The sequence below is a fragment of the Giraffa tippelskirchi genome, chromosome 4 (assembly GCF_054371585.1).
Source record: "Giraffa tippelskirchi isolate mGirTip1 chromosome 4, T2T-mGirTip1v1.2.pri, whole genome shotgun sequence".
Lineage (NCBI taxonomy): Eukaryota > Metazoa > Chordata > Mammalia > Artiodactyla > Giraffidae > Giraffa > Giraffa tippelskirchi.
In genome coordinates this window covers 85,523,701-85,540,732 of record NC_137278.1, presented here as the reverse complement: position 1 = coordinate 85,540,732, position 17,032 = coordinate 85,523,701, and the positions used below count along the sequence as shown (strand labels likewise).

At 40.8% G+C, this 17,032-nt stretch overlaps 1 protein-coding gene across 12 annotated transcripts in view; it reads left to right on the top strand.

Annotated features, from left to right (window-relative positions):
• RASGRP3 (RAS guanyl releasing protein 3) overlaps window positions 1-15,722 on the top strand; it is a 114,839-nt gene extending 99,117 nt beyond the window's left edge. For all 12 annotated transcript variants that reach the window (XM_081590218.1, XM_081590228.1, XM_081590216.1 and 9 more), the window contains 6 exons: window positions 1,308-1,423; window positions 3,810-3,957; window positions 9,249-9,285; window positions 11,483-11,608; window positions 11,944-12,308; window positions 13,852-15,722. In XM_081590218.1, coding sequence (XP_081446344.1) covers window positions 1,308-1,423; window positions 3,810-3,957; window positions 9,249-9,285; window positions 11,483-11,608; window positions 11,944-12,308; window positions 13,852-13,860 — 801 coding nt within the window. In that variant the 3' untranslated portion in view covers window positions 13,861-15,722. The remainder of the gene's footprint in view (window positions 1-1,307; window positions 1,424-3,809; window positions 3,958-9,248; window positions 9,286-11,482; window positions 11,609-11,943; window positions 12,309-13,851) is intronic.
• The last annotated feature ends 1,310 nt before the right edge of the window (window positions 15,723-17,032 follow it).

Below are 17,032 nucleotides of genomic sequence, written 5' to 3'. Positions count from 1 at the left end.
TTTTTTGAATCCTACATATAAGTGAGATCATATGATATTTGATTTTCTCTGCCTGACTTATTCCAGTTAGCCTAATATTCTAAAGTCTTTCCATGTTGTAAAATAATGGCAAGGTTGCATCCTTTTTTTATGGCTGAATCTATTCCAGTTTATTCGTATACCACATCTTCCTTATTCATTCATCTATCAATAGACACTTAGGTTGCTTCCATATCTTGGTTATTGTAAATAATACTGGAATGAACACAGGGGTGTATACACCTTTTCAAACACAAATATTTTTGTTTTCTCTGGAAAAAATACACAAAAAGGAATTGATGGATTGTATGATAGTTCTATTTTTAATTTTTTGAGGAACCCCCTTACTGCTTTCATAGTGGCTGCACCATTTTATAATCCCACCGAAAACAGCACACGAGGGCTCCCTTTTCTCTACATCCTCAACAACAGTTGCTGTTTGTTGTCTTTTTGATAATAGCCATCCTGACAGGTGTGAGGTGGTATCTCACTGTGGTTTTGATTTGCATTTCCCTGAGATGAGTGATGAGAGATATTGAGCATTTTTTCATATGTCTGTTGACCATCTGTAAATCTTCTTTAGAAAAATGTCTATTCAGGTCCTCTGCCTTAAAATTTTTTTTGGTCAATTCTTCGTATATTTTGAATATTATCCCCTTTTAAGATGTATCATTTGCAAATACCTTCTCCTATTCAGTAGGTGGCCTTTTCATTTTGTTGATAGTTTCCTTCCCTGTGCAAAAGCTTTTTAGTATGATATAGTCCCAGGTGTTTGTTTTTGCATTTGTTTCCCTTGCCTGAGGTCATTACTCCTCATCTTTAACAATTTTAGGCTATTTTCAACATGTCACTTCTATCGGAACTTTAGAATTAATTTGTTCATTTAAAACAAATTCCCACCGGGATTTTTATTGGAATTGTATTACATGTATACTTTGATTTTTGAGATAATTTAACATTTAAAGTTTCACTTTCTATTGTCATGGTGTTGGCATTTGTAAATTCACCAGCCTCACTCCTACTCAACCCAGAGGTCTCAGTTTAGACCTTGCTTTCTTCAGGAAATATTTTAAAATTTCCCTCCCCACCTCCCGTCATAGCATTCTGCCTTTATCTTCAGCATCGCAATTATCTCATTATACCCTAAAAGCGTCTCAATTTCATTATCTCCCACTAGATTTCAAGCTCATTGATAGAAAAAGTAATATGCTAATTATGCTTTCCCTATAACAAGTTCAGAGGCTGCCTCATAAACAGTCATTCAATAAATATTTGTCTTTCCTTTGCAGTCTGTGTTTAGGAACTACGACCATGACCATGATGGGTATATCTCCCAAGAAGACTTTGAAAGTATAGCTGCCAATTTTCCCTTCTTGGATTCCTTTTGTGTACTGGACAAAGATCAGTAAGTTTAATTTTGTTATATTATAGTGCAGCTGTCCTGAAGCAGAAAATTACTATCAAAGGAGAGCAGAGAAGTCTCTCTCTAATTTATATCCTGAAAGCATTGATCCTAGTGATTTGATGAGATGTGTCTAACTTTTTGCTAATTTTTTCTTGGTGTCCATGAACACGACTGGTTAGATGGAATCACAAGGCAAATCACATCATTAGTGTTAAGTAGAAGTTCACTTGCAAATTAGCCCAGCTCTCCATTTCACATATTACCGCTACTACTTAGCAGATGAACTATCATCAACCCCAAAACCTCCATCAAAAAAAAAATAGAGGCTAAATATTGTTAGGTCTAGTATAGCAGAGTCTTTATCATCACTGGACGAGGGAGTAATCTTAAAAATCAAGTAAGTAAGATTTTTTTTTTTAGATTACTTACGGTATTCATCTACAGGTGAGCAGGTGACAGGTACAGATAACCAGAAAGTGTCCATGCTTTGTTTTTTTCTTTGCTAGCTCAAATGTTGTCAGGAGAAACAAAGGAAAAATATGTTTCTCTTTAGCTTCAAATGATTTGTGAGAGATTAAGTAACTTTAGAGGCTAAAACCTGGATCATTAATTATTTTAAAAAAAATTGGCAAGAAACTCTGACAGTAATAATTTTATCACTTCATTTTTAATTATGTGAGATTAGTTCCTAGTTTAAAAATCATCTGTAATGAAATACTGGATTTTATATTGGTTAAATATCCAAATTATATCATATTAAAATCCTCTAATATTTGTGTTGGTGTGAGAAATTTTTAAAAAGTTAAACCTATAAATAATTCAGCACAAGGAAAGCCTTGGTAATTTATCATAAACATATTAAAACCTTAATCTATCTTCACTGTATAACTAGATCAGAGAAATACTTTAAAAATACTTATATACTTTTAAAATAAATTATTAGAAACATAAACTTCTCTTATAAAATCAAATTTAAATTATCTGCTGACTACCCACTTCTTCCCTGTTTATTTCTGTCGGTAACATGTATGTAAAATATGAACTTAAAATCACTTTCCAGTCTTCATTTTCTTGCTCTGACATTCTTTAGATGGAACTGTGTCTGTCCCAGCAAATACATATATTTTTTCCTAAAAATATAGTAATCTTCCCTAAAAATGAAGGTTTAAAGTATCCCTACATGATTTCTTGTCAGACATGCTTAGATATGTTGATTTTGAGAGGAAAGTGGACCATCCAGGAGAAGATTCTAGCAGATTGTTGAAGATATGGCACCAAGATTCAAGAGAACAGTCAGGGCAGGAGACATAGATGGTCAGATCTTCAGTCCAGTGGTGTGAGCTGGAGTCCTAGGAGTGTGAGCACATTCTGATGGGAAAGCTTATTATTTTAACTAAAAAAAATTCTTATCTTTTGGCCCCACCGCACAGCATGTGGGATCTAGTTCTCAGACCAGGGATCAAATGCATACCCCCTGCAGAGGCAGCACAGAGTCTTATCCACTGGGCCATCAGGGAAGTCCCTCTGATAGGAAAATTTAGAGGAACATGAGCATGGGGCCTGGGAATGTGGCTTCAGGGACTCCTCTCCCCACATGCAGAAGCTGAAAGACATGGATCCTTCAGAAGAGCTAGAGAAGGAGGAGCAGAGCAGGGAGAAGGGAGCCATGGCTACATGGAATCACTGGGGAGCATGGAGAAGGGATGTCAAAAAGGAGGAATCCTGTCCCCATGTCACATGCTGCCAGGATGTCAGGAAGTTCAAGGAATGAGAAAAGGCCCCTGAGGATGTTACTGTGACAGCTTCAGTAGAATGGTGAATTAGAAACCTGATTATTTGCAGGAAAAGAGTAATTGAAGGAAATGGAAAAAAATGTCTACTGAATACTCCTCTGAAAAACTTTAGAAGTAAGAGGACAACTTCAGGAGTAAGAGAGAAAAGACACACAATAAGACATGAATGAAAAGGTTACCAATGGTAGTGATCTGAACGACATCAGGTGGAAAAATTTGAGAATGGTGGGTCTAGTTGTCATGGTTTCCTGCCTTTCTCCAGCAACCTGATTCTTGCAAACCCTATTATGAGGCAATGGCTAGAGAGGAGATGTCCTTCTGAAGCTACTATTGGTAATGAAGAAGACTTTCTGTGCTACAGTGCACAAGTCACCCCCCCCCCCACACACACACACGCTCTGCTTACTAAGAAAGCCTTTGGCACTGAAAGCTGTCCTTTGAGGTCCTCTCCTTTTGGATGTGAACATGTGAACAGGATAGTGAACATTCCCACCTGCTTTGGTCACAAAGGTTTGGGAGGCGAGTGATTTAAGTGTGGCAACTACTGAGCGGCATGTGTTTCAAGAGTCCTCTGTTCTTGGTTCTCTTCACAGGGATGGCCTAATCAGTAAGGATGAAATGATGGCTTACTTCCTGAGAGCTAAGTCCCAACTACACTGCAAAATGGGACCAGGATTTGTCCATAATTTTCAGGAGATGACCTATCTCAAGCCAACCTTCTGTGAACACTGTGCAGGATTTGTAAGTCTGTTTTTCAGTGTTTTCACTTGTATGTAGTGATTTGTGCAGTATTCTGAGAATGTGGTAAAATGGTCCACTAACAGAGTTCATTGTCTGTCTTAGATCATGTAAACCATGATGGCTCCCTGAAATGAAACATTCAATTAAAAGCAAGATCTGCAGGTTTAGCTACACTCTTTCTAGGAATGCAGGGCTGGTGAAGACAGGGAAGGTTGGTGAGGCCTATTAACTCAAGAGAGCAGTTTGACTGTTCTTACCTGCCAGGGAAAGGTTCTGCCCGGTGAGCCCTGGCATTCATCACTAAGTGGGTACAACTAAGTAGAGTATTTCTCATAGCCAGCTCCTCCCAGTTCTTGTTTTATATGGTGTCAATCACTAGAAATCTATCATGACATGGCTCAATAATTCAGAGCTCAGAAAAGAAAAAAAATCTTTTCAAAGATAAGGTGGCTATAATAATAAATAACATTTACTTGGCATTTGACAGGAATGAACTATTTAGAGACATTAGTGTAATTGATCCTCATAAGTAGCCCACAAGGTGGGCATTTTACTCTCCCCATTTGTGTATGAAGGAGGGAAGTCCAGAGTGGATAACCCAATTCTCCCCAGATTTCACAGCCAATAATGACTAGAGCTGGGACTCAAATGCAGGTATTCTGGTTGTACCTACACCACTGCAACAAAGGAAGGCTGTACACATCATTCCCACATTTGATGATTCTTTGGCAATTAAGATCAGGTTTGGCCTTGGTATTAAACAAAGACCCTTGAGCTCTGAACATCTTCTGGTTGATATCCTAGTAGTAAAAGATGGAAAATGTGGTACCTACACGAGGGTAGCCCAGCAGCCAGGTGAGTGGGATTTGTTCAGGTGCCAACTCAGTTTTGTTAGCTTCATTCAGCAGTCCTGTCCCGCTGTGGGCCCATACAAAATTCATAGCTGATATCATATAAGCTCCCACTAAATTATATTTTTCCCTTTCATTCTTTAAAAAAAAATAGTTTAGTATTTATTTATTTACTTTTTGTCTGTGTCAGATCTTAGTTGAAGCAGGCAAGTACTTCATGCCACACGTGGACTTCTCTCTAGTCGTACTACATGGGCTCAATAGTTGCAGTGAGCAGGCTTAGTTGCCCTAAGTCATGTGGGATCTTAGTTCCTTGATCTGGGATCGAAACCCCATCCCCTACATTGCAAGGCAGAGTCTTTACCACTGGACCACCAGGGGAGTCCCTCCCTTTCATTCTTGAATAACTGGCTTTGAGGAGCCGAAGGACAGGAGTTTCTATTCAAGCATCCCTCTGAGAATGGATAAATTAGAGGCAGTGGTTACATCAAAGATAGCCCCATGTGATCATAGTAGCTGCTGTGGTCAAGGGGCAAGGCCAGCCTAACAGCTCTCTTCGCCCACCCCAGGGAAGGAGAGATTCTCCTACCAGCTGTGCCACTGGGATTGCGTCACCTGACCACTTGATCATCCAACAAATACGTCTCCTTTTTCATGTTTCTCTCTTTTGAGGGGGACTTTTGCCTGTGTCTAGACCTGAAGAGTGCCCTAGTGGGATGGAGCCATGTGCAACTCTCTACTGCAGAGGGAGGCCCAGGGAATTTCTTTGGCCAGGGCCCGGCTCAGCCAAAAGTCAAGCTGAGACTTCTGACTCTGGCATGGTGTGAGAGTTCGTAGGTCCTTATCAAATCTCAAGGTCTTATCTCTGCTCCCCAGTGCTTCTGGATGTCTCTCCCTTTCATGGAGGCACAGGTTCTGTAGAAGCAACAAGGTAGGATTCTTGGAGCTTCCACACTCCCCTCCTCAACTCATCACAGTACATTTGCTGCACTAGGTTTTAGATGCAGCTGTGATCAGATAGAACGCTCTGGACTTGGAGTCCAGAACTCTGAATCTCAGTTCTGTCCTTAACTCTATGTCCTTGACCAAGTTATTGATCATCTCTGAGTATCTATTTTCCTATTTGTAAGAGAGGGTTAAGACTTACCTGTCATGTAGTTGTGATGATTAAATGATATCAGATGTTGCATGCCACAGAGCTCAAAGTAAATCCTTCTCTCTTTGTTTTTTAGTGTGCCTTGATACTTTTGGAGTTTAATTGAAATTAACTCATTTATAGTTTTAATAGCCCTTTTTACTTTCCAAAATACACTTAATTTCATTGCTACAATTTGAGTTGATATTTACACAGGCATATTAAAAAAAAAAAAAACCTCATTGGTTTTCAAAGGAATTTATAAAATATCATGTTCTAGATGGGCATTGAAGGGAATTATGGGGGAATAGAAGGAACTATTTTTTAGTGCCTGTACCAAATACTTTTGAAATAAATTCCATTTTGAGGGTAAGGAAGGCAAACAGACATTGCTTGAAATACATTGATTTTAGAATTAGAATTCCAAAGCTGAAAGAGTTTTGCTAATTCCCTTACTTTGAACTCTGGAGAAGTTAAGTGACTTCCCTAAGGTCACATGGATCATGAGCAGCAGAATCATGACTCATATTCAGGTCTCCTGATGCTCAGTCCAGTGCCCCTTCCACCACAAACAATCACTCCTACAAGAGCCTGAGATCTCACAGTCAAAGGGCGGTGGGAAGTATCCTCTCCTGTCCTTGGCTTGTATGCTGACCCAGAGCCTCTTTCTGCCTCGTGCTGTCTCCTGGTTCTTAAGTAAGGATTAGCAAGCAGTGCTCTGACTTACCCTCCTCATGGGTCTCATGCTTGACTTTATCTTTTTCAGCAGTTTAGCAGTTTCTGCAGCTGTGCTAATAACATGCTATAGCCAGATAATCAAATGTTTCTTAAACCTTATCCTCTCTTGTCCTAGATCAGTGGCTTTTGCTCTGATCTCATGCAAAACACCCAGGATCCATGGCTTCCTGTCTTTCCTCAAGTGACACATTCTTCACATTCTTCTTTCCCTACTGACTAGCTATGAGATCTTGTCAAGTGACTTCACCTCTCTGTAGCTCAGTCTCCTCATCTGTAAAAATGAGAAAATTATCATTACCTATCTCATAAGGATCTGGAGGAGGGCATGGCAACCTACTCCAGTATTCTTGCCTGGAGAATCCCCAGGGACAGAGGAGCCTGGCGGGCTACAGTCCATGGGATCGCAGAGTCAGACATGATGAGTGACTAAGCACAGGGATATTGTGAGCATTAAATGAATTGCTACACATAGCTTACTCATTACTCACTTACTTTGTGAAGCTGCCTTTCACATAGCAAGAGTTCATTCAGTGCTATCACTGTTATTTTTGCTATTACAAAAACCAAGGGCTGTGGGAGGAAACATTTTCTCATACCCACAAAGTTTCCCAGATGTGGGACCTTGCAAAGTATTTGACTTCCTGCATCATGACACTCACCTTTTATAAAAGGGAAGCAAACTTGATTATAATAAAGATCCTTACAGCTATGACAGATATGATTGGCTACCTACCCACTTCCTTTTCTGCAGTGACACCTCCCCATCCCTCTTCCAGTCATCTGAGACACCTGAGGCCTTGCTTCCCGTTAGTTGTCTTAATAATCCTTCCTGTCTCCAAGGCAAAATGTTACCTTGTCCCAAGAGACATTTGTAATGTTTTCTGAAGGAAAAAATTACTTTTAAGGCTCAAAGGAATCACTCTCCACTGGTAGGATTTCCTTGTCAGAAAGAGAGTAAGAAGCAACCTTCCTACTGCTTTGAATCAGCAGCTACTTACTCTTCTCCTAGGGCCATGATGCCCACACTCAGGGCATTGTTCTCCTGTAACACATTGTGCACAACACCCTCATCAGTGTCATTAGCCCCTACCAGCCCTGTTTCTATCAAAATGATTTTATTAGGTAGATATCAGTCACTCAGCCTAACCACAAACAGGTTAAGAATGGAGCTTATCCAACTTTAGGGCTAGGCCCATTTAATTCATCCATGCTCCCTGCTCCTGATGTCCCTGGTTCCCATATGCTAGTGCTGCAGGAGGCCTGAGAAAGAATGTGGGAAACGCCCTTCTTCATGGAGGTTACAGCGAGGCAGAGGCCTTGTGAAGACGCTGTCACCACGATGATGATCCTCAAGCACCTGGGCAGACTCTCCCTTGTCACTTCCTACATCCTACTTCTACCTGGGTTGGCACAGCCCAAACACCGGGCACATGGAGAGAATAATGGCATGAATGCAATATCTTTTCCTCTTTTGTGTTCCATCAAGGCAGAAATGCTTCTCAGAAAATAAGCAAGCAGAAGTCAAATGCTTTGGTAGGATGGTTTGCTTGGGTTGCTTAATTTCCTGTGCTGTGTGCTGTGCTGTGCCTAGTCATTCAGTCATGTCCCACTCTTTGTAACCCTGTGGACTGTAGCCCACCAGGCTCCTCTGTCTATGGGGATTCTCCAGGCAACAATACTAGAGTGAGTTGTCATGCTCTCCCCTAGGGGATCTTCCCACCCCAAGGATCAAACCCAGGCCTCCCCATTGCATGTGGATTCTTTACCGTCTGAGCCACCAGGGAATCCCAAGAATACTGAAGTGGGTAGCCTATCTCTTTGTGGGGGGAGCTTCCCCACCCAGGAATCAAACCGGGGTCTCCCGAATTGCAGGTGGATTTTTTTACCAGCTGAGTTACCTGGGAAGCCCTTAATTTCCTGTAGGGGGCGCCAAAGCAGTGTGAATTGGAAGATTGGGAATAGATGCGTGGGCACTGCCATGTGTGAAACATACAGCTAGTGAGAACCTACTGTACAGCACAGGGACCTCAGTTCGGTGCTTTGTGGTGACCTAGTCGGATGGCATGAGGAGTGGGGATAGGAGGAAGGCTCAAGAGGGAGGGGATGTATGTATATATATATATATATAGCTGATTCACTTTGCTGTACAGCAGAAACAAGCATAACTATAGTTGTAAAGTAACTATACCCTAATTTAAAAACAAAAAAGAAAAGGAAAGGAAAGCAGAGGGATCTAGGGCTTCCAAAGGCAGAGGGACAAAATCTTTCCGTGAATTTTGCTGAGAGCGCATTACAACAGAGTCCAATAAATTCACCAGTATCAGCTTCCCATCCCAGCTCCCGTTTGGCTCCCAGAAAGAAAACGGAAGCCAAACTCCTGTTATTGCTGCAGCTGGAGTGGGCTGGGAGAGGGTCCTTCTATCTGACAGGAAGGGTGTCAGGAGCAGCTACATCCTGTTTGTGCTCCACCAGTCATCACGCTTCCCAGGACTTCCTTCTCTGTGGCCTTGTTTTCTTTCCAGATTTCTCTTCAGATTCCCTGACATTCCTTTGTCTTTTTGTTACAGCTCTGGGGCATAATCAAGCAAGGATACAAATGCAAAGGTACGTAAACGTTCTTTTGTTAAAATTTTTAAACGTGACATTTGGGGCAGAAGTCATAATTGTCTGATGGAAACTTTAAAGCTTTTGGCATCTTGGAGAATCAGGGACTTTGGGGCTACTGGCAACTGAAGAGTTAATGTGTCCAGGAAAGGACTCCCTGACATTTCATTTTGGAAAGCCCATGCTGGAATTTTATCCCAAGCAAACTACACTTATCATCCCCCACACACCTAACCCCTATCTCTAAGATGTCCTGCTCATCATTAGCACACATTCAAGGTGGGAATTCTGAGGAGAGCAAGTCCAATGGAAATACTGTATACAAGAACTTTGTCCTTCAAGGGAAAAAAAAGAACCCATGCTCATTTCTGTAAAACATATGCATCTCTTTTGGCTCTCACATAGCTAGTCCTGTCTCTACTAAATCATAGATGATGATGAGAGAAGAGGAGACACTTTTGCCCTTTTCAATGAATTTGTTCATGTACTCCCCCCATTTAATTGAAATGTATAGCAATTGAATAAATATATATTTAATAAATGCAAATTGTAAATACTTTTGTTGCTACTCATAGATAAAAGATTATTACATATAATTATGTAATATGTATTATGTATTATGCAGACTGTTCATACTGGTCCTTTTAAGACTCTGATAATGCTCTTGAAAAATATAATAAAACCACAAAAGGAACTATTGTAATCACAGAATGCCTTCAGATTAATAATGTTCCCTGTGATGCCTTTTTTTCTCTAGCTATCTTTCAGCATTTGGCTCTCATTTTACAAAGAGTAGGGAGCTTCCTTAAACCTCTATGGGAGTCACCCTTTAGTGCTCAGGAAAAAAAAATTCCCTTTAGTTTTCTGAATCAGTTGTCTTAGTCTAACTTGAGTTGTTCCTTTCAAGCAGCAAAGATACTGGTTTCTCCTCCTTATGCCCTAGACAGACAGACAGACACACATACACACATAGAATTTTATGAAGATGAAAACCAGTTAACCCTAAGATCTCTATTCATATGGTATTTTCTCTTAAAGATACATAGAGTGAAAAGTCTAATTAAAACAGACCAAACATCATTACAATTTGATCTTTCCATGATGTCATTACAAAATCATTTAAAACTAGACCACTTAGGACTGGAGTCCCCAGTCTCCAGGCTGCAGACCAGTACCTGCTGTCAGATCAGCGGCAGCATTAGATTAGAAATAAAGAGCACAGTAAATGTAATGTGCTTGAATCATCCCCAAACCATCTTCCCTACCCCTGGTCTGTGGAAACATTGTTTTCCATGAAGAAGACATCCCCTGGTGCCGAAAAGTTTGGGGACCACTGATTTAGAGGGAAACGGTTTTGAAAATAATGAGAAAGCTCCTTTTTGACGGTGAGAGAGAAATATACCCTTTAAAATGATCGTATCTGTCCAGTGATTCTAAGAGGAATGTAGAACTCTCATCGTAGGAAATAATTGTGCTGTTATCTTCCAAAGTGGCCAAAATTTTCTACTCCAAGTAGCAATTAATATCTGCTTTCTTGACTAAAGCATCTCATGGGGTGATCACAGGGTCTGCTGCATGCCATTTCCAAGCCACAGTCAATGAAACATGTTTATTGAGCATAAGCTCACCTTGTCTTCTGTTTCTGTGCCAAGAAAGGAAGCGGAAGATGAAATCACTTGCTCTAGAAAAGGTCTGGGGACATGAAGAAGACTAGAAAATACAGACAAATCCTGAATGGAGGGATGCCTTGCTATTAATAATGAGAGGCAGCAGTAGGTCCTGGGAGAGAGTAGACGCTGAGGCTTCTCACCCTCGTTCTGGCTCAGGGAGTGCATTTGTGGGGAACGGATCTTGGTCTGGAGAAGAATCCCAGGCCCATGTAATTTACATCTAGTTTGGGGACAAAGGCAGCTCCTTCCCTCAGGCTGCCCCTGCTTGTTGCTCCCCAGCACTTTAACGAACTGTGTAAAAGAAGCAACAGAACAAATATGAGAGAACTTTAGGAACCCCAGGAAGGGAAGAGAGTCCTGTTGGCCCTTTTACTGCCCCTAGACACACCCTGTGGATCTGAGATTAAACACAGAAACAAGGGTTGGGGAGGGGAGTCCTTACAGCCCAAAGACCACCCTGGAAACCTGGTCAGCACCCAACACACAAGGTTCACGCTAATCACCTATGATGCTTTGGGTTATTTCAGATTGTGGAGCTAACTGTCATAAACAGTGCAAAGACCTCCTTGTTCTGGCCTGCAGGAGGTTTGCCCGGGCACCCTCCTTGGGCAGCAGTCATGGGTCGCTGCCTGGAAGTCCCTCGTTGCCCCCAGGTAATGTCCTCTACTTTCTTTCCTATGGTGATTTCTCTCTGCTCACCTTCCAATCCTGCACCTTGGTTGGGTTCTGGATCTAAAACTGATCAGAGCCATTAGAAACACAAAGGTCTTCTTTGGGGTGAGCAGCAGTCGCTAAAAACCGTTGAACCCCGCATGCTGCTCTCTGCTTTTAGGTGTTAATAACCTGAGGCCAGTTTCACTCCGCCTCTGTTCCTCTAGGACCTTGCCTTTTGGGGGACTCCTGTTGTCTGCAACCACGTTGACTGTTTGCTATGAAGCAGTCGGTTGTCAAATAATCACAATAATCACAGTAAGCTTTCCCCTTCCAGTGCAGGATGAGGTGTTCGAGTTCCCTGGTGTCGCCACTGGACACCGAGACCTGGACAGCAGAGCCATAACACTGGTCACAGGCTCCTCTGGCAAGATCTCCGTGCGGCTGCAGCGGGCCACCACCAGCCAGGCCACCCAGACCGAGCCTGTGTGGTCAGAGGCTGGCTGGGGGGACTCAGGGTCCCACACCTTCCCCAAAATGAAGTCCAAGTTCCACGACAAAGCAGCAAAGGACAAAGGCTTTGCCAAATGGGAAAATGAGAAGCCCAGGGTGCAGGCTGGTGTGGATGTTGTTGACCGAGGCACCACGTTTGAACTTGACCAGGATGAAGCAGACATGGATGAGACCAAACAGGATGGTGAGGTCAGTGCTGGTCAAACCACAAATAAAATCAGAAGAGGGAAGCAGAAAGGGACTGAGATGAGTGTTATAGCGAATCCACAAGGCACCCTGGTAGTTTTGAAAGCAGAATGGTTGGGAATCAAGATATATCACTTTTGTTTTTTTAAGACATATCACTTTTAGTCTTGCTGTTGGCTAATTATGTGACTCTGGACAAATGGGCTCTTCTCCTTGGGCCTCAGTTTCATCATGTATAAAACTGAACCAAGGGGCTTCCTGGTGGTCCAGTGGTTAGGATTTCACCTTCCAATGCAGGGAATGTGGGCTTGATCCCCTGGTCGGGGAGGTAAGATCCCACATGCCTCGTGGCCAAAAAACAAACATAAAACGGAAACAATATTGTAACAAATTCAACACAGGTTTTGAAAATGGTCCGCATGAAAAAAAAAAAAATCTTAAAAAAAAAAAACAAACCCACCTGAACTGAATGGGTTCTAAAACTCAGTGAAGATTTTCCTGTGTACTGATGTGATATCCAGGGATCCTTGTGTGTATCCAATATATCAGTGCACTACACCCACCAGCTTAGTTTTCCAACTAGAATCAGGGCCCAAACTCAGAGAAGGCAGTGGGAGCAAAAAGTTTGCAGACAGAGGAGAGTTGGAAACTCTTGCCCCTACTTAAAAAAAAAAAAAAGCCTTTTGACAGCATCATGGGGGAGAGGGTGGTGAATATCAGAGTTGTGGGGGCTTTAGGATTCTATGAGTCTTTGCCTCCACACAAAAATGATGCTCAAATCATCCAAAGCAAATTGGGAAGTATATGCAATGTGTTACAACAAACTGAAAATATAAATTGATTCAAGATGGACTTAGATAAATTTATTAGTCAACGGTCTATAGTGTATTAAGAAAAGGATTTGAGGAAATTGGTGTCATATTCCTAACCTTTAAAGCAGTGTCATAGAAGGCAGCCATTGCCTCCCTACTGAATCATAAACAGAATATTAGGTTAGGCAGATATCCTACTGGATCAAGCTGATACTCTTTATTCTTATGATTGGACCTCCACATTCCACTTGTCATCAGGAGATCTCAGCATAGTCTCCATAGTTATTGTGATGAGAAAAATGTCAATGACCTTTAACCAAAATTCCATCCTCATTGAAGACAGTAAGGATGCCACACATGATCGTCAGTCATATGAAGTTTATTTTAAGTTCCTGCTGAGCTATTGTTTCCCTTTTTATAACAATAACTTTTAAAACAGCTTTATTGAGATATAATTTGTGTACTATAACATTTCCCCATCTAAAGTATATAATTCAGTGGGTTTTTGTATAGTCACAGAGTTGCACAAGCACCACTACAATATAATTTAAGAACATTTACACCATGTGCTGGGTGGACTACATGATCTTCTAATCCTCTCTAAATCTTGAGAGCACAAAATACTGGTCATTTGTGATGTTCCCTCAAAATTATCTGATAAATTGCTTTCTGGGGATAGTTTTATTTTACCAAGAGAGACCCCTTGGTACAACAGATTCTGATTCATATTGCAGGATGGCTGACTTCAGCTGAGGACACTGAAGGCAATTGTGTTGGCATTTGGAAGGAGCAAGATAAGAAACTCTGAAGAACACTCCAATGCTCAGGAAGTTACCTGAAAAGATATCTGGACATTTACTGGCTTGTGACACTGTGAGATCTAAGACTGAACTATGGGCCAGAGGATTTACCCTATGAACTATTTATTTCCTCCTCCCCTACTCCTAGTGAGGTGCCAAAGAGAAATGTGTTATGTAGTTGGTGATTTTCTCTCCTTTCTCTAGAGCCATTTATATACGGGTGAAATGGAAGCTTTGGGGCATGTGTTTGATATTCATTCTCTAAACTCAGACTTTACTTTTCTGTGAGAATGTTACTTCAGTGTTTTTATAAACTTCTGAGGGGGGTGTTTAATGAGGAGTTGATTTAATGGTCTTTTTGTGTGCTTTTTGGACGGCACCAGGACTTAACATTTTCTTGAGAGACAAGGAAGCTCTTCCAGGCTTGGAGTGAAGTGGTTCTTCTAATAATGACCTGTTGCAAGAAGAAGCTCTTTACATTGTTCTTACCATACAATGTGCAACAAGCCACACTTTTATAATCATATGTCTTACCAATTCTGCATAACTAGGTAGCCATGATACATCCATGAAAACTCTCCTAATATTTATAATTGCCATGGGGGAAAAATTAACTAAATACTTGTCCCATCTGACTAGGTTTAGCCATCTTTCCTAAGACTGCTATTAAGAAGTGTCAATAGCAATTAAAAAAATCAATTCAAGTTTTTGGGAATAAAATTAAGGAGAAAAAAAACCATCCCTCTAACCATATACTGAAATATTTTTAAAACTCAACCAGCAATTTTTAAAACCTCAAAATAGCTTTAAGAATTTTGTTTGTTAAAAAAGAAAAAAAATTTTGGTTGTGAAAGAGAGCTGGCATGCTCTTCCTAAGAAATTGCCATCCATGGTTAAAAAAAAGAGACATAGAAAGCAAATCACCACAAACTGCCTCTGATTAACATTTCATTTAAACTTTTAAAGTATCAGTATTTTGAATATCTTCCTTTGACTCAGCATTACTAGACATGGGTCTGTTTCTTACATGATGCATTAGGAGAAAGCACTTGGTTCAAGATATTGAAAAATAGAGATGGGTTTGAGCCTAAGGGTGAGGAGAATGACCTGCTACCAAGTGACCAGTCAGAAACTGGATCCACAGAGGCACACTGGTCTGCATCTGGGAGCAATCCATGTAAGACTGAGTTTCTTTGGGGGCAGTCGCTTCAATAAAGAAATGCCTTTCTTCTCATTTTCCATTAGGTAAATGAAGAGAGTTCTGTTCAGCAAACACTTGTTGAGTACCTGTTCTGGGCAGGTCCTGTGTTAGATGCACAAAGAGGAGCAACCCTTCATCTCTCCCCTTGGAGATGAGAGTCTATGTGTGTTAAGGCATGTTGATTCTCTAAAATACTGTTTCAAATTTGCTAGAATTAACTTAATCATGCCAAACAGATCCAGAGATCAATTTGCAAAGATAATGCAAATTAAATAAAGTTATTAGGTGAGGGGTTGTGATTAAGCTAGAAAATACAAGAACTCACCATTTGCAATCACCTCAGAAAGCAAACAGCCATTCTCAGCCATTGGTTCTATGTATATGTACTCTCTATTCCTATTCATAAATGCAATGAAATACATGTTATCAAAATTAATAACAGTAAATGGCAATTGAAGTACAAGAAAACTTTCTTGTGTGTATGTCTTGTGTTGTTGTTAAGGAATGTTAAGACTTCTTTTTCTTCTCAAAGCAGTTATTTCACTCACCATTTAGTTTGGGTTGTTTTTGAGATTTCAAATATACGGAAAGTTTTATATGATCAGCCTTCCTGTGACAAAGATACTAAATGAAACTGGAGTAAAAACAAACCAAAAAAATAATAAAACAAGCATATTTGTGTGTATATATGTATACAAATTATTTTGTATATATGTGTTTATATATATATATATATATATATATATATACATGGCTAGTGGTTAGGATTCAGCGCTTTCACTGCTTCCATGGCCCAGGTTCAATCCCTTGTTGGGAACTGAGACCACTCAAGCCATGTGGCAAAAACGAAAACAAAACCAGTGAGTATTATTAGATACTAATAGGCTTCCCTGATGGCTTAGCAGGTAAAGAATCTACCTGCAATGAAGGAGATATAGGATACAAGGTTTGATCCCTGGGTCAGAAAGATTCCCTGAAGGAGGAAATGGCAACTCACTCCAGTATTTTTGCTGAAAAATCCCACGGACAGAGGAGCTTGGAGGGCTATAGTCCAAAGGGTCACAAAGAGTGGGACATACTTGAGCAAACACATGCAAAGGAAATATTAGCTACTGCAACTGAGTCTTCATTGAAAGATGTGCAAACTGGATTGATGCTTTCCCAGATCTGTCTAAACAAGAGTGATCCTAATTGATATTTTGAACACTTTATGTGGAGCGACTGTTTCCTGAAGTAATAATGTCCCCAGATTTCCCTGGTAATAGAGTCTCTCCAAAAATCAAAGAAGTTTGTTATTTGACAATGAAGGCAGGACTCCTACAGAAGGAAGTGCCAAACTGTTATTGATGGCAGGAAGCTTAAGCATCCTGAAGATAAATATCTAGATTTTTGACTGAGGAGGTAAATTCAGTCAAATGAGATTCCCACAGCACACCTTTCGCATGCAATCCACAGCCAGGTTTAAATCCCATCTCTGCCAGTTGTAGTCATGAGATCCTGGGCAAGTTATGTACATATATTTGAGCCTCAGTTTTCACATTTGAAAAGGAGAGATTTCACCACCTTCTTCATCTACCTTGTGTGTGTATGTTCAGTTGCTCAGTCATGTCCGACTCTGTGACCCCATGGACTGTAGCCCTCTAGGCTCCTCTGTCTGTGGGATTTTCCAGGCAAGAATACTGGAGTGGGTTGCCATTTCCTGCTCCAGTTGATCTTCCTGACCCAGGGATCAAACGCTTGTTTCCTGCATTGCAGATGGATTCTTTACCCCTAAGCCACGGGGAAAGCCTTCTACCTTACAGAGTTTTAAAGATCAAGTCTAATAATACATGTAAAAGTACTTTGTAAAGACCTTATAAGAATATTATTTTATAGTCAAATAGGGTTCTTTTCTAAACTTGTCTTCAGACTACA